Source organism: Erithacus rubecula, assembly GCF_903797595.1.
Source record: "Erithacus rubecula genome assembly, chromosome: 14".
Lineage (NCBI taxonomy): Eukaryota > Metazoa > Chordata > Aves > Passeriformes > Muscicapidae > Erithacus > Erithacus rubecula.
In genome coordinates, this window is record NC_136666.1 from 3423459 (window position 1) to 3448380 (window position 24922).

General features: G+C 54.3%; 1 protein-coding gene across 2 annotated transcripts; it reads left to right on the plus strand.

Moving 5' to 3' along the window:
- The first annotated feature begins 8282 nt into the window (after positions 1 to 8282).
- LOC306807855 (SH2 domain-containing adapter protein F-like) lies at positions 8283 to 24820 on the plus strand. Of its 2 annotated transcripts, XM_079317827.1 has the most exons (7): positions 8283 to 8945; positions 15314 to 15443; positions 16396 to 16605; positions 18129 to 18266; positions 21013 to 21184; positions 21401 to 21520; positions 23998 to 24820. In XM_079317827.1, the coding sequence occupies exons 1-7, from the start codon at positions 8481 to 8483 to the stop codon at positions 24182 to 24184; spliced, it is 1422 nt and encodes a 473-aa protein (XP_079173953.1). In that variant the 5' UTR covers positions 8283 to 8480; the 3' UTR covers positions 24185 to 24820. The 2 variants fall into 2 exon arrangements, with proteins under 2 accessions (XP_079173953.1, XP_079173954.1); XM_079317828.1 differs by lacking the exon at positions 18129 to 18266.
- The last annotated feature ends 102 nt before the right edge of the window (positions 24821 to 24922 follow it).

Sequence of the window (24922 nt, forward strand, 5' to 3'; positions counted from 1 at the left end):
GTGTGACCATGCCCATCCCAGCTCCTGGCCTGCAGAGCCCATGCTTGGGTTGGGGGGTGGATGCTGGGCACTGCTCACACGTGGCACACAGTGTGAGCTCCTCGGTGCCATGGAGGAGGCAGTGGGGCTCATGCTTTGGCTGCTGACAGGTGTTTCTAGAATGTGGGAGTTGACAGAATTACAATGACCTCAGCTGGTGGAACAGGCATGGCTGAGATAACACTGCAGCACACAGGAGAGTCAGCCAAACGTGGAAGTAAGCAGGAAGGTGTGAAAGGACCCAGAGACAAGGTACTGGCTGTGGATGAGAAGGAGGCAAAAAACTGCTGCTACCCATCGCTGGCAGTGGTGGCTTGTCCCAGCACAACATTCTGCTCCCCACAACAGGACTGGGATATCAGCATTCCTAAGGAAACCTTGACAGGTTGTCAGGGCCCCAGCTGCCCTTTGCCACATGATTTTTAGCCCAGATGGTTTGGACCTGCCAGGATGTGTTTGCACAGCATAGAGGAAAAGAGATGAGCTTGTGGGAGCATTGAGAGCCCCATCCATAACCTAATCCCTGCAGGATGCTCAGCACCCAGCAGCCAGGCAGGATGGCTGCTCCAGGCAGGCTCCTCTGCTCTTCCCACCCTGCTCTGTCCCTCAGTGTCTTTTCTCTGAGCCCTCTGATCCGTGTGGGTTGCATTGGGATTTTAAAGGTGCCTGGAATGTCAAAACACCAGTGCAGCCAGACAGAGAGTGCTGCTGCACCCAGACATGGCCACTCTGAGGCACAAATATAAATCTTGCAGCTGGCACAGGGACAAGCACAATTCATCACTGCATGCTGTCTTGGCTGCTCTGCCCCTCGAGCAGCCTCTGCAGCTGTTCCCTCACTGGGGCAGCCCCAGGCTCCTTTCCCAGTCCCAGGAAGGCAGGTGGGAGGCAGATGAATCCCCACCACCTCCTCTTTTTCTTGCAGATTGCTAAAGTAGCCACAGGAGCAGTGCTGATGCTGGGGAAGCAGGATGGATGCCAATGCTTTGGGGAGTTGTTCTATGTTTTACTGGTGATGAAAAGCAGTGGTGCAGGCCAATACTGTCCTCTCTGGCTATTCAGAGGCCTTTAATCCAACTTGGAAATTGCTCTGCTGTGGAAAGCCCACCTTCCTTCCTGAGGAAATCAGAGCAACTCTAGCCTAGCATCCCATATTCTCATACCCATAGGCACTACTGGGGCAGAACTGGATGCTGGAGCAAGAGCAAGGAAAGGTTCTGGAGCTGGGACAAATTGAAGGTGAAGGTTTTTGTGGGTTTTAGGAGTGAAGGACAAAACACCTAAACTGGAAGATAATTGAAATCAACCTGTCCTCATACTGTCCCCACCATCCCCTTCTAGGCCCACAAATATGGTCTGAGGGCTGGAGCCCCTCTGCTCTGAAGACAGTCTGGGAGAAGTGGGGGGTGTAACCTGGAGAAGGCTCCAATGAGACCTTAGAGCCCCTTCCAATGCCTAAAGGGGCTCAAAGAGACCTGGACAGCCAAAGGTCTGGAGTAACAAGACAAGGGGAAATGGTTTCCTACTGCCAGAGGGCAGGTTTTATGAGATATTGGGAAGAAATTCTGGGCTCTTCCAAGCCAAACCATTCTATGGTTGTAGCTCATGAAACATGCACCAAGGACTGAATGAGAAGAACTTGAGCATTTCTTAACATGTGTTCAGCTGATGCTCTCCAGAGGCTTTATGAGCCCACAACAGCACATGAGGTGGGTCCTGGTTCTTCCAAAGAATATTTTCCAGTCTGCCACTGAGAAAACCATAAGGGAAGACAAACAGGATACAACAGACCGATTTTCTGCTCAGGTATATTTTGGGATGCCCTTGCCTGGCTCCAATGCTCAGAAATCAAAGAAAATGGTACTCAAAAGCTATGGAGCAGGGATTTATTAAAGTTGTCCTGTCCAAAACCCAGGGAGCACAGCCCAGAGCAGCCTCTTGAGCTCTTTCCTTGTGTGTCCAGCATCCAGTTGAAGATAGAATGTGAGGAAAGTCTCTCAGGGGAGAACCAGCCATCCTGCAGCTCTAAATAAATGCAGCCACATGTCTGTGTGTGTGCCCTGCCTGATTCCAGCTGCCAGTCCCAGCTCTCACTCTGCCTTTGTCTGTGCACAGCAGGAGCCTCCTCCCACTGCAGGGATTTATGGCCTGCAACAGCCACCTCTTAAACCAGCTTTGTGCTGTGTATTTTTGTGGACAGAAAACAGGCCACCATGAGCTGCCAGGCAGCTTACCAGCCCTCACCTCTCCATTTCTTGCACCCAACTCTGAATTCACCTTCTTTTTTTGCCTTTCAGCCCTTTCAGAGAAACTGAGCTGGTGGCAATTGCAATTGATCCCCTCTCTGTGGGAGGACTGGCCACTGTTTTGCTCTTGTGCACTGAGCCCATCTTCCTGATGGCTGATGACAGCCCTATTAAGAGATATAAGGGGATACCAGGGGTGGTTCACACCCCACAGGCAACACAAATTTAGTGAGTCTGTCTGGAGAAGGACCCAGCTGTGTGAGCACGGCTGTTGCAGCTGGATTAATCAAACCCACCATTAACCTCTTCCTGGGGCACTCAGGTCCCCTGCCAGCCCCACAGCACAGGCCCCCACCATCACATTGCTCTGATTAAGCAAATGCTCCAGCTCCTTAGTTCGCTCAGCCTCAGATCGATGAGTGCAGGCAGCTCCAATCAATTCCACTTTACCACGTCCTATTGATTCAGATCCATCTCTCACAGCTGGTCCTGCTTCCTTCATTCATTCACAAAAGGGATTCAGGCATTTTATCCCAGCTGGATGCTGTTTTGCCCTTGCAGGATCAAACTCTTCGGTAGGGGCAAATAAAACACTGTGGAGGGTCAGAAATTAAGGGGCTGGATTTGTGCTCTGGTTGAAGCACCACGAGCAGCCACCTGGCTGTCAGGCTGTGGAAGTGGGGGGCTGGATGAGGCCATGCAGATTGCATGATATAATAGAGCTGTTGCCACCAAGCCAGCATCTATCATGAGGTTCTCCTGTCATGATCCTGGTTTTGCTGCAGGAAAGCTCCTGTGTCTTGGTTCCACTGTCCCCAGGGGAGCTGAGTGGGAAGAATTCAGCTCTCTGGGACTTGAGCCCACACAAAAAGATTTTGCAGGGAAAAAAATGACATCAAAGAGTTTACATAACAGCTGTTTGGAAATTTCCCTCAAAGCTTGTATTTGCCAGTGAAAGAAGTGTTTCTCTGACACCTCTGGGTGTCAGTCCTGCAGTCATTTTTCTCTCATCTCTTGTCACCCAGCTCTCTCACTGGCTTGTCTCCAGGATGCTGCACCTGACCCTCTGGAAATGAAGCTCTCAAGGGCTCTCCACACCTCGTCAAAGTGTTAGTGAAACAAGAACCCCACACAGAGCAGCTGTGAGGCTGGGGGTGATGATGTGCAGGGGGCTGTCAGTGCTGAAAGCAGAGGCAGGGACCAGGCTCAGCATGGCTGAGGTGATGACCAATGGATCTGGCTCCAAGCTGGCAGATGTCTTTCAGCAAATTGTCATCTCTTCTTTTGGTCAATTAGCATTGCCTCAATTATACTATCAACAGCATAATGGTTGTGTTGTTGTTGTTGTTGTTGTTGTTGTTGTTGTTGTTTGGTTGGTTGGTTGGTTTGTGCATATCCTGCCCGGGTTTTGATGGTCTCCTGGTGCAAATGTGTAGCAACACTTCCCCTGGACACAATCCCTGCTTCTAAAAACTCACAAGTCTCCTTTGTGCCAGTCCTTCTATTTAATATGTATATATGGATTTTTTTTTCCTGTGGATTTGTCTGGTCTTGCTCCTAAACCACATAGCATCTACAGCAGCCCCTGGCAGGGAGGACTACTGTGTGCTGAGTCTCCTCCTTGTGTTATCACTGTTATTTCAGCCTCTCCCACCTTCCCCAGCTGTGCACATCTCTGCTCTGTGATCCCAGCTGTCTCTTCCCTGTGCCAAAGAGCCCTGGTCCTTCACAGACCCCATGTGCAGAGACCTTGGATCCTGCTGTTGCCCTTCTCTGCACATTTTCCAGCTCTGCTGTATCCTTGGAATAGGGGGACCAGAAATGCATGTAGACTGGGACTGGCTAGGGAATGGTGACACCTCTGATTTCATCTCTCCTCTTTCCTGACCCTTTCTATCAGCTTGACAGGGAGTCTTTGAGGTTTTGACTTCTGCTGAGTGCTGAGGGGACAGTTTCACAGACTGTCAGAGCTCCCAGTCTCAGAACCATCACTTTAGACAAGAACCTGGGCTTGGTTTCCCCATGTGTGTCACTTCCCTAACACTGGCTTTTGTCTCATTTTATTGTCAACTTACTCAGCCTCCCAAAGTCCTCCTGCAATCCTTAGCATGTGTCCACAATTTCCAGGATAATTCAATAGTATTGCAGATTTTACCATTGACCTCATCTCGTCAAAAGATCTGCATGTGGAAATGCAGAGACTTCTACTGGATCACCCTCAGGGGCCTGCTGGCTTTTTCCAAGAAAGCCAGTAGCTATGGAAAAGAAATTCACTGCAAGAGAGCTGTGTCGACTCTTCCCCAATATGTCATATGTATCCATCTGTTCCCTAACGATGCCAGTTTCCTCCTCCGTATGCCAATTTTTGTTCATTTGCAGAGAACAGATGTGTCATTTATCAGTCTGGGACTCCCTGGCTGCCTCCCAGGAAGCATTTCTGGTGTCACAGTTGCCACCTTCCAGCCCTCCTGTCCCCTGCCGTGCCCAGCAGATGTGACATCCCCTTGGTCCCTGCCGTGCGGCACAATGGGGTGTCTGTGGGTTGCTCCCGGGGAGGAAAGGCACAGGCATTCCAAAGTTCCTGAGAATGGCTTTTATTTGAAGCTGTGAAAGAAGTACCTGGAGATTAAAGTAGCTGCACGCTTCTCTGCGAGCCAGGGTCGGTGCTGGCATCAGGGGAAAGAGTCGACCTAGCACCTGACTCAGGTGACACGTGGGCAAGTGTCGGATCCAGCCCCCGCGTTTCCTGGGGTGAGTCACCGGGAGTGTGCGGGGCAGAGACCTTCTCTGTGCTCTGAGTCACAGGAAGCTGCTGCCTGGGGGACGCTGGGCTGTGTCCGCACCACCCAAGGGTGAACCGCAGGGGAAGGTTTACCATCAAGGGACACGATGTCTCCTCGGCTCAGGGAAGGTCCTGTGTGCTGTTCTTGGCCCAGCTGCCAAACAAGGCTCTTGTCCCCAGCTGGGGACAAGCACCAGGAGCACTTAGGGCAGCTGAAGCAGTTTCTCAGGCCCTGGAGGATGGATGGGGACTGAGGATGCACACAGCTTTCTGCTGGGCTGGCAGGAGCCCAGAAGACATTGCCTGGCTTTTTCTTCCTGGTGTGTGCTCTGACTTGTCTGGGTTTACCCAGACAAGCAGCTCCTTTGGTAAGAGGAAGGGAGATGCTGTGAGCACCAGCCCTGAGATCTCAGCAAAGAGCTCCTGCACTCTTCAGAGGAGGAGAAAGGAGTGGGAGCAGAGATTCCCACCTGCATCCTTGCACACCACTGCAGAAAGCCCTTCTGCCTCCCCTGTTCCCATGGTCCCTCAAAGTGAACCACAAATCACTTCTGCAGAGCCATGGGTTGTTCTCCTCCTATCTGAGGACTGTGTGCAAATGGTTTCACACCAATCCTTCCCTCTTTCCTGGGGCCTCCATGGGCTGTGTGGAGTCCCAGTAGCAGGCAGCCCCCAGGCTGCACATCCTACCTGGAGATGCTTCCCACTGTGGCTGCATGAGAGAAGCTAAAATGTGGAGTGTGGCATGCAAGTGGTGCAGCATGTGCTCCCTCATCCTCTCCTGTCTGCCAGTAACACCCCACAGCCCCTGCCAGTCCCCACACCCACAACACTCCATGACAGCCATCTGTCACTGTGAGCTGCAGGGAGTGGGATAACAGCCACCATTGTGGTGTTGGGGTCAGTCTCTACAGTGCAGGCACCAAACCTGGGTCCCAATGTGCATAAGATATGGACTGTGTAAACAGCTGGGATTGGAGCAGCACCAGCTGCAGCACCAGCTGCAGATAGATTCTGGCTTTGGTGGTGGGAATGTAGAAATCTGCCACTGCTCCTCCAAACCTGAAGTGAACCACTGTGAGCAGAGGGATGTCACTAGCCTCTCGTCACGACTGCAGGAAAGAATATGAGCATCTTGTGCCTGTGCCAAGCCATGCAGGTGGTAAGGTCATTTGATCTCCTTCTGGAGGTCCCTTAAAGCTCCCCAAGCACAAAGGAATCTCCCAAGGGGACTCTTGTCTCAGCTGTATTCTCTTCACCTGCTGCCTGTGTTGCTGCCAAGGTGGTTTGGCCAAGGGGAAGCCAATATCCAGGGAAGCTCAAATCTGAGGGCTCAGGTGAGTCTAGGGACTTTGATGCCCCTCCAAGCTCTGCTGAAGCCTGAGGTGAGAAGGTGATGCCTCAGAGGCACAGATCAGAATCACACATCACAGATCTACATTGGGCCAGTCTGGAAAAGAAAAAGGCCAAACAAATGGTGAGGAGGTGCTGGGGTCCTACATGAGAATGGACCACAGACCTTTGTCAAATCCCAGCACGGCCCCAGCACAGCTGCTTCTCCAATGGGGCAGTGATGTGAGGGATGTGCCAGGACTGGAGGAGAAGGAAGAACCTCTGCAATTCCTCTAATATGGTATTAGTATTTAAATTTAATATTAGTATTTAAAAAGCCAACCACCACCACAAGATCCCTCCTCGGTCCCCTCTCTGGAGACACTGAGCGTGTGTTTTCCAGGCCTGAGAATTTAACAAGAGCCATCTCCTACAGCTGTTGCTGAACATCCTCCTTGGTTACTGATAGAGGGTGGAAGTGTTTTCAATCTCAAGTGCCATTAGCCCTGCTTCCTTCCAAATGCCAGACAGGCAAATTTATTGAGAATCTCTGTCTTTTCTGCATTTTAATAAGTCTCTTCATTCTCTGAGAGCGAAGTCTGCTGCTAGACCACAAACACTGCCTGGTGATCACTTTGTTCCTTACAGATGCTTTTTCTTCCAATACCTTTTGTATCTTGCAATCCCTATGCTTTGAAATCTCAGTGCTTTTTTCTGGGTTTCATGGCTGTCTTCTCCCTGTAGAGGAAGCTCCCTTGGTGTCCTGTTGGACTTGGCAAATCTGGATGGGTTTCAGCAGGAGTGTGCTCAAGGATTCAGCACATCTGGGACTCAGTGGGCTCGCTGGGCACACGTTGGGCATGTACCACGCCAGGCTGGCACAGGAAGCTCAGTTCCTTGGCAGCCCCACCCTCACTCTCCGTTCTGCACAGGGCTGGTAGGAAGGATGTCACCATGAGAAACTTTTCTCCCCAGCTGGGCACCCTGACAGCAACACCCCAGCATCTGTCCCCACAGTGTGCAGGAGCATGGCTCATGGTGTGAGGACACCCAGGAACACACTGTGGCATCTCTCCCTGCCTACTGGGTGCCTCTGCACAGCTTCACAGCTTGCAGTGAGACCTCTGTGGGGGTCCCACCCTTGGGGTATCCTGTCTCTGGCCCTTTTCCTTTCTTCATGGCCTTCAGGGGATTCAGTCTGTGAGCCTGGAAGTAGGTTTGGGTGATGGTGGGTGGTGGCTCTGCTGCCATCCTCCATCACGCTGCTCCCAGTGCCACATTCCCACTGCATCCCAGGGGATGCCCTGCAGCCCGTGCGCTGGGGATCGGCCCTGCACTCTGGGATCAGCCCTGCACTCTGGGATCAGCCCTGCACGCTGGGGATCGGCCCTGCACGCTGGCTCCAATGTCTCTGCACACCCAGCTTGAACTCAGAGTTCTCCCCAAGCGCTTCCCTGCCTTGTCCCTGCTCAGCCTCTCCCGAAGTGTTTCTGGTGGCGCTCCCCAGCGCCAGCCCTGTATTCCAGTGTCTCCCTGGAGCGAACGGCTCCGGGGGTCCTGCACGGAGCTGCTCCCACCAAACACCTCCCAGGCAGCGGGTTCCAGCGAGGAGTTGGACTGGATGACCCCTGAGGGCTCCTTCCAGCTCAGGACATTCTGTGATCCCATGAGGGTCCCTTCACCGCCCTGCCCCGCCGGCTGCCTTCCCGGTGGCCTTTCCCCTAGTGCCGAGGGGCGCTCCGGGGCGGCTGGGGGCAGCGCCGGGGCTCGATCGTGCCCGAGGCCGCCGGCAGCGAGCGCACATCCCGCGGCCCCCGAGCGCGGGGAGTGACCCGGAGCGCCGAGCGGGGCCGGGCGCGGCGGAAGGCGGCGGGAGCGGGGCGGGCCCCGGGGGAGGCGGGCCGGGGAGGCCGGGCCGCGCTCAGGGCCGCGCTGCGCCGTGCCGGGGGCCGCGGGCGCGGGGCCGCGGCGCGGGCGGGAGGGGCGGGGGAGGCCCCGCAGCCGGCGCTCCGGCAGGTGGCACTGGCCGCCTCCCCCGCGCCCCCCCGATCCCCGCCGCCGCGCTCAGTCCGCCGGCGCCGATGCTGCTGAGCGGAGCGGCCGGCTCGGAGCGCGGTGGCTGCAGCGGCGGGGCGGGGGCCGGCGGGGCCCCGCAGTGCGTGGGCACCATGGCCCGCTGGCTCCGCGAGCACCTGGGCTTCCGCAGCGCCCGGCCCGCGCCGCCCGCGCCGCCCAAGCCCGACTACCGCGCCGGGCCGCCGCCTCAGCCGCCCCTGCCGCCCGGGGGCGCGGCCGAGCCGCTGGCCGCCGCCCAGCCCGACATCGTGGCGGCCTACCGGCTGCAGAAGGAGCGCGACTTCGAAGACCCCTACAGCGGCCCGCCGCCCGCCGCCGCCCCCGACGGGCCCCGCTACGTCTCGCCCAAGCACCGGCTCATCAAGGTGGAGGCGGTGGAGAAGGTACCCGCCAGCCCCCCGCCGCCGGTGCCCGTCCCCCCCAGCTCGCCCCCGGCCGGCCCCGAAGCGCCCGAGGAGCCGCCGCAGGAGGTGAGTGAGCGGACACGGGGCCCTGGTGCTCTCTCCGCGGTATCCCGACGCTTGCGATGCCCCGAGTGACCGCGCCGGACCCTCGTTCCCTGCCTGAGGAGCAGGACCAGGACCCTAGGAGCAGGTGGAGCCCGAGCGCCTTGCTCGCGGAGATGCCCTCGGTGGTCCCGCATCCACAGTAAGGAGCAGGGTTAGGATCCTCGAGCACCGAGGGGGGTCCGCGGCCAGGCTCCGCGGGGCTCCCGTGTCGCGTCCCCCGGTGCCCCGGTAGCACTGACATGCTGGGCACACGTCAGCAGGAGCGGGGGCGGCCCCGGCTTCTCCTCTGGCTCCCGCGGGAGGAGATACGATCCCCAGCGGGAATCGCACTCGCAGAGCAGCACAGTGTGCGGTGCCCTCCGACGCTGGGGCCGGTGACCCTGGGCCTTACATCTCTCCGTGCCTGGCGGATCTCCCGCTGCCCGCTTGCCCGGGCTGCCTGTGCCAGCGGCGGCGGCCGGACCCCCAGAGATGCCGTGCTGCTTTGTCAGGGAGCCTCAGCGCCTCTTTGTCTGCCCCCCCTCCCAGCCCCCGCCGGCTTCTCCAGGGTTGAGATGAGAGGACAGCCTGGAGCTGCCGGTGCTGGCAAGGAGGCGAGAAACATCCCTGGTAAGGAGCTGGGCAGGAGCTCCCATGGGGAGAGGGGTGCTGAGTGGCACAGAGACCTGGCAGAGGATAAGCCCAACCGGGGCTGCGGCCGTTGGTGCCAGGCTTTCCTCTTGGAGCAGAGGCTGATGCGGGGACTGCACAAATAAAGGCAGGAGGGGGTAATTAGTGCCCGCTAGCGCTACCGCCTGCAAGACAGGGCTTGTCAGGCGAACTCGACGGGATTGCAGATCTGGCTTGTGGAGGGAATCGTGGATACAGTCAGTGATGCCATCCGTGGTCCTGGCACTGCCGGGCGGCACAATGAAATGAGCACCGGGAAAAATCTGCTCGAGAATATTTTAAGCAGATAGAAAAACTTGTTGCTGGTGGATCTTGGGAAGTTGCCTGTACTGACTAATTGCTTTTGGGAGATTTCTGGAGTGGCCCAGCAGAGCTCTCCTTTTGAGCTGGGTAAACTGGCTGCTGCAGGCAGCAGAGGAGGGTGAGGAGGGTGGCACTGGTAGCAGGGACCAGAGGTGCTGCCGTGGTGCTGTGGTTTGCTGAGGCAGTCTTGGATGGTTTCCCTCTGAACATGTGTTGCAGGATCAGAGCAGGAGCGTGTGGATTCAGACTGTGATGTGCAAAGGGCTGAGCCAGAGCTGTGGGAAGCAGGGACTGCAGACAGGTACAGCCAGGCTGTTTGGAGATCCAGACTGGATTTAGCTAGGGAGAATCTGAGAAGTTGGGAGAAAAGTTGGAAGCTGGGATGCATTCAGGGAAATTGTGCTAACAGCACTACACTGAAGATCATTTTTCCAAGATAGGTGGTGGTTAGATTACTGATAGTTTCCTGCATGCCACTGTAGGGAGAAGGCTTCTAATTCTTTAAGGTTCTGGTATGTGATGGACACAGAGCTCCAGAGCCTGTGCGAAACCAAAGTAAAAGTGGAAACATTTGATAGTGCTTGCAGCTGTCCCTTAATATAATCTTCCTGGAGGAGCCAGGGAGCATCTACCATGTGGAACAATATGAAATATGCAGTCCTTCCAAGTGGGGACGATTAGGATGGAGAGAAGTGGAAAGAGCAGTCACTGATTCCCAACTGTGTGGTTTGGTTGAGACCATGTGGTTTGTTGTGGCTGGGGGCTGACTATGTTCCCTGGGCACCCTATGCCTGCTGTAGCTGTCATGCCTGTTCTGGGGAACATCTTGGTACAGGAATGCTTCCTGTCTGGGCTGCACGATGCTTTGCTGCTGTAGCACGAGCCCTCACATCTCTGTGCCTTCTGTAGGTTCTGCAGTGTCCTGTGAGGATGCATTAGAGTGAGCTCTGCAGTGGCTTGTGCTGATTGCCAAACTCAGCTGGAAATGATGTGGACAGCAGAGGTCCTCCTCATTCTGCTTGGTCTGCTAGGCCCTTCCCCACAGCAGTGGACAATGGGCCCTATGTGGTTCACCTGAGCCAGGTGGATACTCTGGAGATGTCTTCCCTACTGCATTTGGATGAGACACAAGAAGCAATGCCACTGGGATGCAGTAGGGAGAGATGCCATGAGAGACCTTCTGCTGTCTGCACCCAGGGCATGCTTGAGGATGGGCTTGGGGATGCCTGCCTGAGGACATCTTTGTCCTGTACCCACCAGGACCTGTCACTGCTGTCCTTGTTGGGAGTGCAGGGTCAGTGCAGAGGGTGTGGGAACAGCCAGTCAGGAAGCTCTTGGGTGTGTGTCTTTCCTGTGAAAGCCTCCTTGAACTGAGTCATATTACGTGATGCTGATGCTGTGCTGTCTGTGTGTGCCCTCCTCCTGTGCCACGGGTGCAGCCCTAGGCTCCCTGCCTGGCCTAGCCTTCCCCTTTGGGCCATGGACCAGACCCTTCTTGGAAGGTCAGTGCTGTGTTTGCTTTTGGGTCTGGCTTCAGTGCCTGCCAAAAGCCAAGCTGACACATATGTAAAACTGGAGGAATTTTGCACCTGACTGAGTTTGCTCAATTTATCCAATCTTCTGAGGAGACCCCAAATGCACTTTATCTCCAGGGTGGGAAACTCGTTTTTCAGGTGGATAATCTCCCCAGGAATCCTCTGCAAACTTCTGTGTAGAGTGGGACATCTGTGGCAGAAGGTGATGACAGGTAGAATGTTTCTGCCCTAGACGGGACAAAAAACCCCAGCTCTGCCCTGAGATTTTGATGTCTGAACTGTGAATGTTCTTGAAGAACTGTGATCTGTCACCTTCACTGGTGGGCAGCATAAAAGCTGTTTGTCTGCAAGAACCCAGTGATAATTTGGTTCTTTGCATTAATTTTGTTTTGATTTTCTTTTTTGTCCCCTTATTGTTGGCGTGTATAATAGAGCGAGACCAGCTTCAGTGCTGCAGCAGGGATATGGGTGTGTATTGCTGTGGCAGGTAAACACCTGAAAAACACTTGTGCTCAAGCAGGATTATGTTTCCAGGTGCCAGTGGTGCTTGGCTGCTCCCTGAAGGACTGGTCTGCACCAAGAGCTGCCCTGGGATGGTGGCTTTGCACCCAAATTATTTCAAATGTAGCAAAGCTTGTGCTATATATGAGCAGGCAGTACCTCCACAGTGGTATGGTGGGATCAGCAGGCAGTGAGCAGCTCCCTCAGCAACACTGAACATGAGCAAAGCATGGAAATGCCTGGCCTTTGACCAAGGTGGGGGGCACTTAGATCACCCTTAAGGAGCTGCTCTGCCAGTGGCTGTGGCCCCCTCTCACTCTTGGGAGCAGCTGTTTGCCCTGTGGCTGTTGCTGAGATCCTGCATGGCTCATAAAGTCCAGTGCTCAGATTAAGAAATGTCAGAGATGCAGTTTCCTGGGCAACCATAATACGCCCCATGTGCAAGGGCATTAGGATGTGCCCAGTCATTGCATGATCCCTGCAGTTTGCCCCATTCTTGGCACAGGCTGGAGCCTCCAGCCCCTCAGTCTTGGGGCTTGAGGTACCATTCTCATGGGCTTGCTCGTGCATCCCAAGGCTGTCATGCTCCTGAGGCAGTAATCGCCTTCCCACCTTTTCTGTGGCTCTCTGCTGTAATATCTAACCATTTAGAAAACAAATGGATTTATGTTCTCATCACCCTACAGTTGGGAGACCTTGCTGCTGTGAAGTGGCATCCTTGAGGCAGTGAAGAAGCAAACCAGTGTGGCAAATTCCCCCCAAACCCAAGGAGCTTCCCTCTAATCAGAGCCACTTGTTCTGGGTCCAGGCTGAACCCAGCAAACCTCATTCTCTGCCAACAGAGTCCATCCTATCTCTGCTGAGTGCCTCTGTGAACTTCTGCAGGCAAAATACTCCGTTTTAGGGGTCTTGAGAGACCTGTTAGGATTCTCCACAATCCTCTGCTTTCTAGACCTGGAAGCATCTGTGTGGGGGCCACTCTGTGAGCCTGTTGGAACTCGGGTGTTCCTTCCTGGGAAGCCAGACCTAAACATGAGGAAATACATTGGGAAATAAGGTTGGGCGTGGAGGTCTTTTCCTTCCAACCTTAATGATTCTGTGACAGTGACCACTGCATGCAGGAGAGCCTCTCAGCCCTGTCTGAAGCTGCTATGTGTGTATGGCACAGAGGGAGGGTCCAGGACTGGCACCAGCTACAAGATAGGCCCATGCCTAAGAAACATGGTTCATGGCAGGTTTGAATGTGGTCAGGTTGGGCTCAGGGCCTGAGGAACAGACAACTAACCCCAAGAGGGTCAGCAAACTGCATTTCACAGGCCTCCCAGCATGCTTGGAGCCATGAGAGCTCTGCTAAGAGTTAACATTGGACATGGTGCTGTCCATTCACCCACTTTGGCTGTTGAGCTGGTGCATTTGTGTGTGCAGGGACACTGCTGGCATGCCCATTGTCTTGAGCACATGTGTGAAGATGCTGTTGCTGTCACAGGGCTGTGCTCTGCAGGTGTTAAGGTGCAGCAAGAGCCTCTGCAGCTTTTGAGGCATGGGAGAGGCCATGGAATCTCCTGGCTGTTTGGAGCTGCTTCACTGAGATCCTGCAGGCAGCAGGTGGAAAGCAGGGCTGCAAACTCCTGGGCTCAGCACTGCTCCTTGGTGCCTGATGGGGCCTGAGTGATGTCATGTCACCCCTTGAAGACAGAGGTGAGAGCAGATTGCCTGTCTCCCACTGCAAAGCTGGGGGCTGGCTACTCCTGCAGCCCTGTCCTGGCTTGCTGCCCCCTGCCTGGGATGGTGCCAGACACTGACACTGTCTGACCTCTGCTGCCTTGCTGAGGGGTGAGAGCATCTGCAGCTCCCATGTCTGAACCCTGTTCTACTCCTGTGGGGCAGCTGGGATGTGGTCTGGAGATGATCAGCTCTTGTGCCCAGATATGGAGGGAGCAGGCTTGGACAGCTGGCCCAATTCCCCATGCATTGGCTGCCCATGGAGCTGGGACATTTAAGGAGGAGGTGGAGAGCCATGTGCCTCATGTAGCTCACAGAAATGCCAAGTCTTGGGGCTGTGTGGAGGTGTTTACAGTTCCAGTTCCTGTTCCCTTTTCCTGCTGGGTTTTCTGTCACAGGCTATTGTTGGGCATTTTGCACAGGAAGGAGGGAGAAGTCTTTAGTTTTAAGGTTACTGTTTGAGCTGCAGAGGAATGTGTGAGCAGACATGGTCTCCATGGCTGGCCAGGAGTAGGGGCAGCATAGTGGTGAGGATGGAGCCTGGCACCAGGTGGAATTAGGCAGCTGCCACACCATGCTTGGGGCATTTTGTCCTTGCTGTGGGACATTGCATAGCCTGTTTTGTGGCAGCAAATCCCCCCAAGCTGGGGGTTTGCATCCTGGTAAGTGACCAGACCCTCCTAAGGTTCTTGGGTACACTTGGTTGCTGATGGAAATATTGCCTGGCCCCACTTTGGGAGCAGGCTTGTGGTTGGAGGTGGGATGTACAGCTCCAGATTCTTGGGGACTGCAGTGTCATGTGATGGGGTGCTCTGACTGGGAGGCTGCTGAGATGCTAGAGCAAGCATGTGGCTCCAGTGCTGGAGGAGATTGAGCTCTGGGACATGCCCCATCCTACTGCAGGACCCTCTCCTTTTCACTAATAAGTGCAAATTGCAGAAATTTAGTGCTGACCCAGTGACATGGCATTTGAGAAGCTCCTGGTTCTACTTCCTGGAGGAAGGTTCTATCTCATCTTACTTAACTTAGGATGTGTCTGGGGATGCTGTGGAGGCCTGGGAAGGAGTGGAGAGGAAACCATGGGCTATTCTTAGCCCTTTTGTTAGAAAAGCTCTTCAAATGAGTGCACAGGAGCCCTGGAAAATAATCAGTGAGTTCCTAGTTGTGCCAGTGCCAGCTGACACCCCTGTTTTGGGATCTGTGTCCCTTCTCCACCTTGGGAAAGGAAATGTGGCTCTGTGCAGGAGAGCATCTGTGTGCCATGGAGGGATATGGCACTGCTGGCAGCCCTGCACCACGGTGGGGACCTGGCCAGGGCATGTGTGGGTGCTGGCATTTGGGGCAGAGTTGCCTTCTGCTCTGCTTGGCTCCATCTCAACTTTCAGGACAAAGGCTGGAGCATTTCCACAGCCAACTGGCAGTGCCTGGAAGGCTGTCAGCTGCCTGCAGGGCTCTGCAAGGCTGCCATGATGTGGATTTGGGTTCTCAGTGGCCGCTGTGGCTGCTGCTGGAGGAGCTCTGCATGGTGAACTCTTCCTTCCACCTCCCAATAAATGCAGAGAGTTCCTTAATCCTTTTCCTGTTCTTCCCCTCTTCCAGCTGGCTGTTCTGGAGGACTATGCAGATCCCTTTGATGCAACACAGGTGGCAGGTAGCCAGGCAGGGCTGGAGAAGGTGATGGAGAATGATGGATATATGGAGCCATATGAAGCCCAGAAGATGATGGCTGGTAAGGTGGAAGGCGTCATGCAAAGGCACCACTCTTTACACCTCTGGTCCCTGAGTTTGGTGGCCACTGTACTCTGTTCCTTACAGCCTATGACAGCATCAGCTCCCCCACATAAGGCAAACCTGGCTGATGGTTGTGGTGGGGGACAGCCATTTTGCAGGCAAATTTTCCCAGGTTTATCCTTGTGTGCTGGGTTTGCAAGAGCATGCAAAGACTGTCTGAGCACCACAGGCACATCTCCCTCTGTGATGTTGTCCTCCAGGACCCCAATTGCCAGCTTGAGCCAGGAGAGACCTGACATTCCGTGCATCTGGCTTAAAATTAAGATGGATGTGGGAGCTATTTAATTCAGTTAGGACTGGGCCAGAATATGCTGTGTCTGCTGCAGCAGCAGGGCCCCCAGTGGGCCTGTCTAGGGCTGGAAAGCTGGCGAGCTGGGAGCTTGTGCTGCTCAAGGCAGTGCTCAGGGACACCATGCTGGCTCTGGCTCTGCTTTGCAGCTCTGTGGTTTTCCTGGAGCAAGTGGTTTCTGGAAAGCTCAGGTGGCTTTTTGAAGTAGACCATTATATTTCTTGGAAAAACCAGCATGCAGTGGAGAGGCTGCTTGTGCCTGTGGGAGAGACTTTGTTTTGCTTGAGGGAAGGGCGTTTTATTAAACCAAGCACTCTGGGTGTCCAGGGGGAAAACCCAGCCTCACTGCTTGCAGGAAACCAGGCTCAGGGTACTCTGTCCCTATGGACCGCATTTTGCCAGGCTGCCCGGGAGTGGGGGTGTGGTATTGTGGGGATCTTGGTGCTGCTGAGCAGCTCTCCTGCTTCTGGCAGCTGCTGGCTGTCCCTTCCTCTGCTGCTGCTCCCCCATGGGTGACATAGAACCCTGTCATGTGTCCCAGTTTTGGGGCCCATGGCTGTTGGGCAGAAGGCTCACGGCCTCTCTGCTCTTTTGTGGCTAGAGATCCGCCAGAAGGGCTTGCGGGAGGCTCCCGCCCGGCCGCTGCACCTCTACGACACTCCTTACGAGCCTGTGCTGGACATGGACAGTGAGGGCTCGGCCTGCCCCCGGCCCCGGGAGTCCCGGCTGCCGGAGGATGACGAGCGGCCCCCGGAGGAATATGACCAGCCCTGGGAATGGAAGAAGGAGCGCATCTCCAAAGCCTTTGCAGGTGAGTGATGGCAGCTGCCTGAAAGCAAACTACATGTTTAGTGAAGCTGGGTCTTTGGGGTTCCTTCATCTTCTGGTGGTCAGTAATGTTGGTTTCTGCATTTCCATGGCTCAGGGAGTGCAGCTCTTGCAGAAGCTGTTTCTCTGAGCAGGGAGCCAGGCTGGACAGAGTGATGGATTGAGCTGCCTTGGTCACCTGTGTAACACTTGTCTCCCAGTGCCTTTTCTGTGCTCTGACTGATCACAGCCTCTGGTGCAAATTAACACCCTCAACATTGCGTTGCAGGGGTAGGTTCAACCCTGGGCTCAAGCAGATCCCTCCTTCCTCAGGGCAGAAGGATACTCCAAGAGCCTTGTCCAGACCCCCTAACCTATTTATCCATGCTGTGGGATCGATTCTGTTTGTGTTTGGTAATGAGGAAATCCATGCTGTGCATTAGTGCTGGCTCCTTGCCGGTGCTGGCTAATTGCTGCACTCTTATCTAAGATGCATTTTAATTGCAGCATTGTGTGTCTGTGCTGCAGCTGGTGCTGAGGGTTCTCAGGCTGGTGGCACTGTGTGGAGGTGATGGCAGAGAGAGATGTAGAAGTTTGGGGTTGAGGAGTGGTTCACCTTTTGGGTTTGGGTGCTGTGAGCTGGAGATGTGTGCTGGGCTCAGTGTCCCAGTGCCTGATTGTGCTTGGGGCCACCGTATGCTGAGGTTTTGGTGTGTCAGGCTCCATCATGGAACACCATGCTCTGCTGGGCTGGCTTTGTGCTGTGGTGTCCATGCTCTGGATGAGCTGCCTTGTTTGACACCCCTGGGTGGAGGTGGTGTGTTCACAGGTCTGGCTCATGTGCAGATGCATGTGGATGCTGCCCAGGGCCCTTCAGGCCTGCTCCAAGTCCCAGGAGAGTCAGGTTGCTGTTCCCTGGGCCGTGCTGGGGCCTGCTGCCTGTTTTTTCTGAAGCCAGAGCAGATCTTGCTGTGTCTCGCGGGGTGTTTTTTCTCTCCAGTGATGCCAAACCATCTCTGGCCTGTTCCTCCTTCAGGGGGTTCCATGGGACTCCTGCTGATGGGCAGCTGCTACTGGCACAAGGCTGCAACCCACTGGTGCCTGGCAGGGGAATGTGGACCCTGTGGGTTGCTGGGAGATACCTAGTGCAGAGCAGGTGCACAGGCAGGACAGAAGGCAGTGGGATGCTTGGCCAAGACCCCAGACAGATGAGTATGTGGAACGGGGTGATCGCAGGCTCCCCCAAACCCCTGAGAGGGTTGGCTAGAAAAACTGATGGAGGAGCAGGATTTCTCCATTGGGAATGTGCCCCATTTCAGGCCTGTCTCTCCTTGGTACTGTGGAGGGGCTGAGATGGCCAAACTGGAGCAGAGCTCCCTGAGGAATTTAGTCCTGAGGTCTTGCCCCCACAGCTGCTGTTCTTCTCTGTGGGCCTCTGATGTTGCTGATGGTTTTTTCTAAACCCTTTCTCTCTCTCTCTCTCTCTCTCTCTCTCTCTTTCCCACACCCTTCCCATCCCCCCTCCAGTTGAAATCAAGGTCATTAAAGACCTGCCATGGCCCCCGCCGGTGGGACAGCTGGACAGCAGTGAAAGCCCCCCGGATGGGGAGGCTGGTGCCCCCATCCCTCTGCAGCACAGCCAGCACAGCTATGAAGACGCCAATGGTGGGTCTTGCATGACAGTGCCGTGTCTGGGGGGGCTGCAGCCCATGCTTGCTGTGACTCTGGACTGCTGGGATGCCTTGGGTCTTGCCCTGGGCACTGCCAGACACAGCCCTCCTCCTCTGGCCTCCCCCAGACCCTCATTGCCCTTTCAGTTCTCATGTGCCTGATGGCAGGTGTTTGTCCTGCTGCAGAGACACTGGCTCTTCGGTGCCTCTTGAAGTATGGCAGAGTCATTACTGTCCCTTTTGTTCTCTCCTCTTTGCCTCCAAATTCCCAACTGCTGCTTTTAAGGTCTTCTCTGCAACTGCACTGAGTGTTTAGCTGATGTTTTCTTGCTGCCCAGTCCCTTACAGGTGTGTTAACAGCTAATTCAGATCCCAGTGCTGACATTGGGGCTGTTTTTTTCCCCTCTTCATCATTTAGCACTGCTCCATTTCCTCTGGTGTTTTATTACCTTGCTGCTTAGTGTCAGGAGGTCCCTGTGGATTCTCCACTCTTCCTTTGCTATCCTGAGCAGCCAAATCTCCCAGGTACACTTTGTCATCTCAGGTTTGCCTTGTTGTGAAGCCCTTTTTGTGTGTGCTGAGCAGAGCCCCTGGGTAAATCCCCTTTGGATGCTGCTGGCAGTCTCACTTATGAAAGCCAAATACTGCTGCTTCTCTTTTAACCCTTTATTAATATTTTAAGGACCTTGCTCTTATGCTATGATGAATTAGGATTTTGCCAAGAGCATTAGGTGGGGGGGAGTTGTGGAAAGCCATGACTGGATTGTTTCCAGTGGGGAGCTGGGATGTGAGCTGTGCCTATTCCTGTGTAGCAGCATGCTGTGGCTGCCTGTGTGTCTCTATGTGCTCAGGTGGGCACTGCAATGTGCCAGGTGCAGATGCCTCATTTCTTATCTGCAGCTACCCAGATCCCTGCAGAGCTTCATGAGATGAAACCAGTGTGGCCTTTGCTGCCTCCTGGGTGGCTTGAGCACAGGCTGCAGGTGATGCCTTATTTTGGTGCTGATGGTGGGGGCACTCGAGAGCAAAGTAGCTGCTGTGCCAGGGCTTTGTTGGGTATTTCTTAAATCCATAGGGATGCTGCAGGCTGAATTCAGTCCTCAAGAAGAAAGGTCTTGGCAGGTGGGAACTTTCTGATCCTCTTCCTGCAATGAATGCAGGTGTCAAGAAAAATTAATCTCTTTGTTATGCAGCCTTTTCTTTTCCCCCATCATTTGTTATCTCCACACTCGCTCTGACATGCATCCTGCTTCTGATGAACACATCAGTTTGTAATTTTTCCTGGTTTTAGCAACAGAGTGTCTCTTTTTTTTCCCCTCTGACTTGCCTTGTTTTGTTGTGTTAAGTTTATCTTGCCAGAGTTTTGTCTCATTTTCTATTTCCCATGTCTGGGGATGACTTGGATGGCATGAAGGATGTCTTCTTCCTCCTAAGGGCTTGTTTTTAATATCCTGTTTAATCATGCACATGCCTCTGTCTGCTTCTGACAGGTGCAATGCATTTCTTTAGAGCCTGTAACACAGTGATTTTGTGCTGCCAGCAAACTCCTGAGCTGTTTGATTGTCTGGCTTTTTAAGGATTGCCCCAATTTTTTAAGGTGATGAGTTGAAATTGAAGCCTGTATGTGATGTAGGAGGGAAAGCATGATTGGTGAAAAGCCAGAGTACCACAGAGGCAGGGCTTGTCAAGCCATCATGCCAGGCATCTCCTCCTTGAGCTATGCTCATGGTGGTTTATGTTATGCTGAGTTGCAGAGAATTTTGGCTGGGTTTGCTTTTGGCTGCCTTCCCCTCCTTGCAGTGCTGGGGGGGTTGGAGTCCTGCTCACCTGCATAGGGCCTGGACAAGGTGCCACTCAAACAGCTGCCTTAGAGGATGCCCTGCTAGAGAGGAAAACATCCCTCTGGCTATTTTTTGCCTCCTCCTCCAATAGCTGGGCAGCATGGAGAATTGTCCTGTCTGGGGCATTCTAGTAGTCCTAGGGCTTTTCTGGGCTCAGCCACCTCAAGGGTGACTGTGCTGCCATGGTGGCAGCCCCACACTGTGGGAGCTCTGCCCGATCAATAAGTAATTTGTGCAAGGGGGTTGGTGGTACAAGGAGCAATAATGAACTCTTGGAAGGAAGGAGAAACAATATTGTGAATGCTGAAATCATCCTGTGTGGAAATAACAAGCAGTGGGAGGCCAGGTCCCTGGGCACTTCTTGGTCAATCCCCCGTGCTCATAGCTGTGGCTGGGCTGGTGACAAGCAGGTGGCAGCATCAGGGGGGTACCTGCAGTCAAATACCCCCTTCCCACTTCAGGGAATTGTTTTCCCACCCTATGTTTATTTGTGCCAGCAGAATGTGTCCTGAAATCGGTTCCAAACTGACTGCTTCCTTAGCTATCCTCTCTTCTTTTTTTTTTAAATTTAGTTTTTTCATCTGAGATTAGGGAACCTCTTTTTGCTACATCTCACTTAACTCTGTACCACAGCCAGTGAATTAATTTTTGCATTAGCAAAACCTCCTGAGCTTTTGAAACCTCCCTGGAAATGTCCTCCATGGCCTCAGCTGGCTCCAGGCCTGGCGAGGTGGGGATCCAGCCTGGGCACTGCAGTGAGCAGCAGCCCAAGAGCTGCCCTGCTCTCGAAGGGACCATGGGAATGGGGCAGTGTGAGGTGACCCAGTGTGATGTAAGTGGCTCTGACTTGCTGCCAGAGAAAGTTGGGATGCCAGCATGTGATGCGTGTCTGTCTTGCAGGTCCATCAGAGGGGCTGGGGTACGGCCGCACCTCGCCCTGCAGGGAGGAGAAGGCCAGGGCTGCCCTCAGGCAGGGCTCCAGCAGCCTCAAGAGCACAAAGACACTGATGGCTGAGCCTAGCGCCTTTGTGGGGGAGAGGATTGACCCTGCCCTGCCCCTGGAGAGTCAGTGGTGAGTCCTGCCTGCCTGGAGCGGCTGCCCGACCTTCTCACCTGCACTAGGGAGCCCTGTGGCCACACCATGAGGAGCCCTGAGGCAGACTTACTTTTTCCTTTCTCCTGGGGAGGTCCCTGGCAGAGGTGCTGGCATGGCTGCAGCCTCAGGGCAGAGCCCTTGCTGTGTGTGTGCTCTGTGGCCAGCACAGTGATCCATCCCTCTCTCCTGCAGCTGGTACCACGGGGCCATCAGCCGGACGGACGCAGAGACGCTGCTGAGGCTGTGCAAGGAGGCCAGTTACCTGGTGCGCAACAGCGAGACCAGCAAGAATGACTTCTCCCTCTCCTTGAAGTGAGTGAGCCTGCCAGGGCTGGGGGGTTGTGCACCCACAGCAGAGGTCACCAGGTGTCCTAGGTGGGTGCCCAATTGGCTAACTATGAGATGACAACGAGTGGGCAGGAACAGCTGCAGTATGGAGTCCACACTTTTCTGTGGTGTGGCACAGGTTTCTGGTTTGGTGTCTTGGCAGTGTTGATAATCCCTCAGATGGATCAAAGGATGTGCCTCACTTCTCAGTAAAATGTGTCTAGTTACAGATTCCAGCTCTGTTTTCTTGTTCTCTCTTTTTTTGTAGCTTAGTTTCATGGGAAAAGAAAGTTTGTATGAGCCCATTGTTGATGGAAATGTGGGTACCCATCCTTGCCTCCCCAGCCCACAGATCCATTGCTCAGCTGTAGAGGGGACTTTACCCTGCTCTGGTTTGCCAGTAGGGAAACCTCATCCCCACAGCACAGCTTGTTTTCTGCTTGGGGTTTTTGGGGAATCTTTATATACTGCCAAGTTTTCCAGATTCCCCAAATGCCAAAACTGCATGAAGCATCTCTACGTGTGTCCTGACAGGGGGACACTGAGGGGAACTGCCCACAGCTCATCATCCAGCTTTTCCTGACTCTTGGGGCAGCACAAATCCACAAAATCAAAGCTGTTACTGTCTGAAGATGATGATGGATGAGCAAATATCTTCTTGCTCTTCTGCTGGACAGCTGTATTAACTCTGTTCCTGACAGATGGGAAACAAGTATTCATTGAGCACTTCAGCTATCTCTGCCCAACAACAGGGCCTGTAACCCTGCACCATTCTCAGTTTCTTTTGAGTTTCCCCAGTGGTCTCTCTACCTGCATTGCTCCCTAGGGGAGTTCAGCCTCTCTGTTTATTTCCCAGTGGCACAATTGTGAATTAGATTGCTCTCTCTCCACATTTTTTTCATTCTTTTTGTTGCTTTCAGCACCAAACCAGGGCAAAAGCTGCACTGAAAATACACTTTTGTCCTTCTGCATTTAGAGCTTTCAGATCAGCAAACCCTTCTAGAAGAGCTCGCTCCTTTCCCCTTTTTTTGTCAGAATTTTTATTGATGTTTTCATTTTCTTTGTTTCTGCCTTGCCTTGGCTCATGAGCCATTCTGGCTCTCTATTATTACTTTTTTTTGGTTGGTTTTTTTTTTCCTTGAGAAAAGAGGCACAGCCAAGGCTAGTCCAGGGCTAGGCAGCCCCAGGGTGCCTCTCATGGACAGGGTTGTGCCATTGCCTCAGATGCTTGGAGAGTGAGTCCCTCCTAGCTTGTGCCTCCACCAGAGTGGTTGAGGCCACACTGCAAAGCTTTGTGTCTTTCCTTGTGCCTGCAAAGGTGCTCAGCAGGAGCAGCACCCACCCCTTGTCCTGGCTGCTGGTATTTGCAGCCTGTTTGCTCAGTCATCTCTCTAGGGGTGTGATCTCATCACATCCCTGAGCTTGTGACAAATACCTGTGGAGCAATTTGGGCAAAACACAACCAGTATCATCTCTCCATAGTTCCATGTGGCAGTGCTCTGGTTCCTTGCCACTGGGACACAAAACACAGCCAAGCTATTACTTTTCCTCAGCCCATGTTGTGGGGTTGTGGCTGTCTCCCAGGACACCTGGCTCCTTGCTTCTGTCTCTAAATGGATTGCAAACCCATTCTGCTAATGCAGCTGGGCTGTCCATTATGGCCCGTCCCCAGCTGGGGGGGATGGGACTGGGCTGTGCAGCACTAGAAGCAGCTCAGCGTCACTGATGAGATCCTGTCTGCTTTTAAGTCATCAATATTTTGCTATAATGTGCAATCCAGATGCTGCAGACGGGCTGTGGCTCTCCTCAGAGATGCAGATTAATAGCAGCAGGGCCATTAGTCCGTCACTTGGAATCAGCGTTTGTGGCAGGATCTGACTGCACAGCCTGGCGTGGCTTGGTGCCCATTCTGTGCTGGGAAATGGCCTTGCTATGCTGAGTGGGTTTTATGGAGCCTGCAGTGGTGGCATAGGGAGAGAGGGAAGGAGAAAATCCTTTGGCTGTGGGTCAAAGGAAAAAAAACCTGGCTGGAGATCTGGGAGCTAAAGTCTTAGTAGCTGAGGGGATCCTGTGAGAGCCAGAGCAGTTGCAAAAGGGGCTTTGTCACATGCAAGGAGCAAAAGCCACTACCCTTCAGTGGCCCTACAGCAAGTGTCCCTGCTGCTCTTGCCCAGGTGATGCCTTCCCTACCCACACACACCCTGGATGGGCTCTACACACCCCACTGCATGGCCGTGCTCCCCAAGGGGACACAGTGCAGCATTGTTGGCTGTGTCCCTCCTTTGCTCTTGGTTTTGTTGGAGTCAGCCTGGAGCAGGATGGTGCAGAGCCGTGGCTGCAGACAGGAGCCAGCAGCGTCCCCCTCAGCTGGAGGGACAGGCTGCCTGTGTCAGGGGGTCAGGAGATGAGGGGAGGCTGGGGCCAGCTGTACTCCCTAACCCTGCCTTCATCTGTCTTTGCAGGAGCAGCCAGGGCTTCATGCACATGAAACTGTCCCGGACCCAGGAGAACAAGTACGTGCTGGGTCAGCACAGCCCGCCCTTCGACAGCGTGCCAGAGATCATCCATCACTACGCCAGCCGCAAGCTGCCCATCAAGGGGGCTGAGCACATGTCCTTGCTTTACCCGGTGGCTATCCGTACCCTATAGTAATCACCCCCACGAGACAGACTCAAGGCTGGGTGCACCCAAAACTGGCCACAGGGCTGAGCGTTGCCATGCCAAGGATGGGCTCCAGACCGTCAGCTCACGAGCAGCTCACTAGGCACAGCCAGTGCTGTTGGGGATTGCTGCAGCTGGGCCCCTCATCCTGCTCTCTCAGGGGCTCCCATGCACTGGTTTGCATGCTGGCATGGCACTGGAAGGACTCCCTGTGCAAGGAGCTGAGTGGGGCTTGCTGGTTGTCCACACCTCCACACCTGCCTCCTTGGCAGAGCTTGGGATGCCAGGACTGGAGCTGGGACCTTGGAGAGTCCAGGGAAGGGGGGCAGTGTGTGCGAGTACGGGGATAAAATCATCCGGTAGCAGGCCTGAGGTACCTCCATGAGGGTGCCTAGCTCTGCCCATGAGAGACTAAATGGCTGTGCCTGCAGGTAAGGAGGCTGGCAGGAGTGAGCAGGACCTGCCTGGGGCCAGCAAGGCATGCAGAGTGTGAGGCAGGCTGCCCATACCTGCACTGGTGCTCAGTACTCACTGCCATCCTTTGCCAAACGTAAACAGTGACCAGCCTTGGCTATGTGTGCAGCACCACTGCCTAATAAAGCGGTGCATGGTTGTCTCCTGCTTCTTGGGACTGTGTGCCACATCCCACTATGAGTGGGGGATCAGTGTAGCAGAACGGTGGAAAGGGAAATTTTGTTACACAAAAGCTTTAAAGGAACCAATTTT

Coding starts and splice junctions, on each gene's coding strand:
- LOC306807855 (XM_079317827.1), top strand. CDS start 8,481: ATGCTGCTGAGCGGAGCGGCCGGCTCGGAGCGCGGTGGCTGCAGCGGC. Junction 8,946..15,313: donor CCGAGGAGCCGCCGCAGGAG/GTGAGTGAGCGG, acceptor CCCCTCTTCCAG/CTGGCTGTTCTGGAGGACTA. Junction 18,267..21,012: donor CAGCTATGAAGACGCCAATG/GTGGGTCTTGCA, acceptor TCTGTCTTGCAG/GTCCATCAGAGGGGCTGGGG.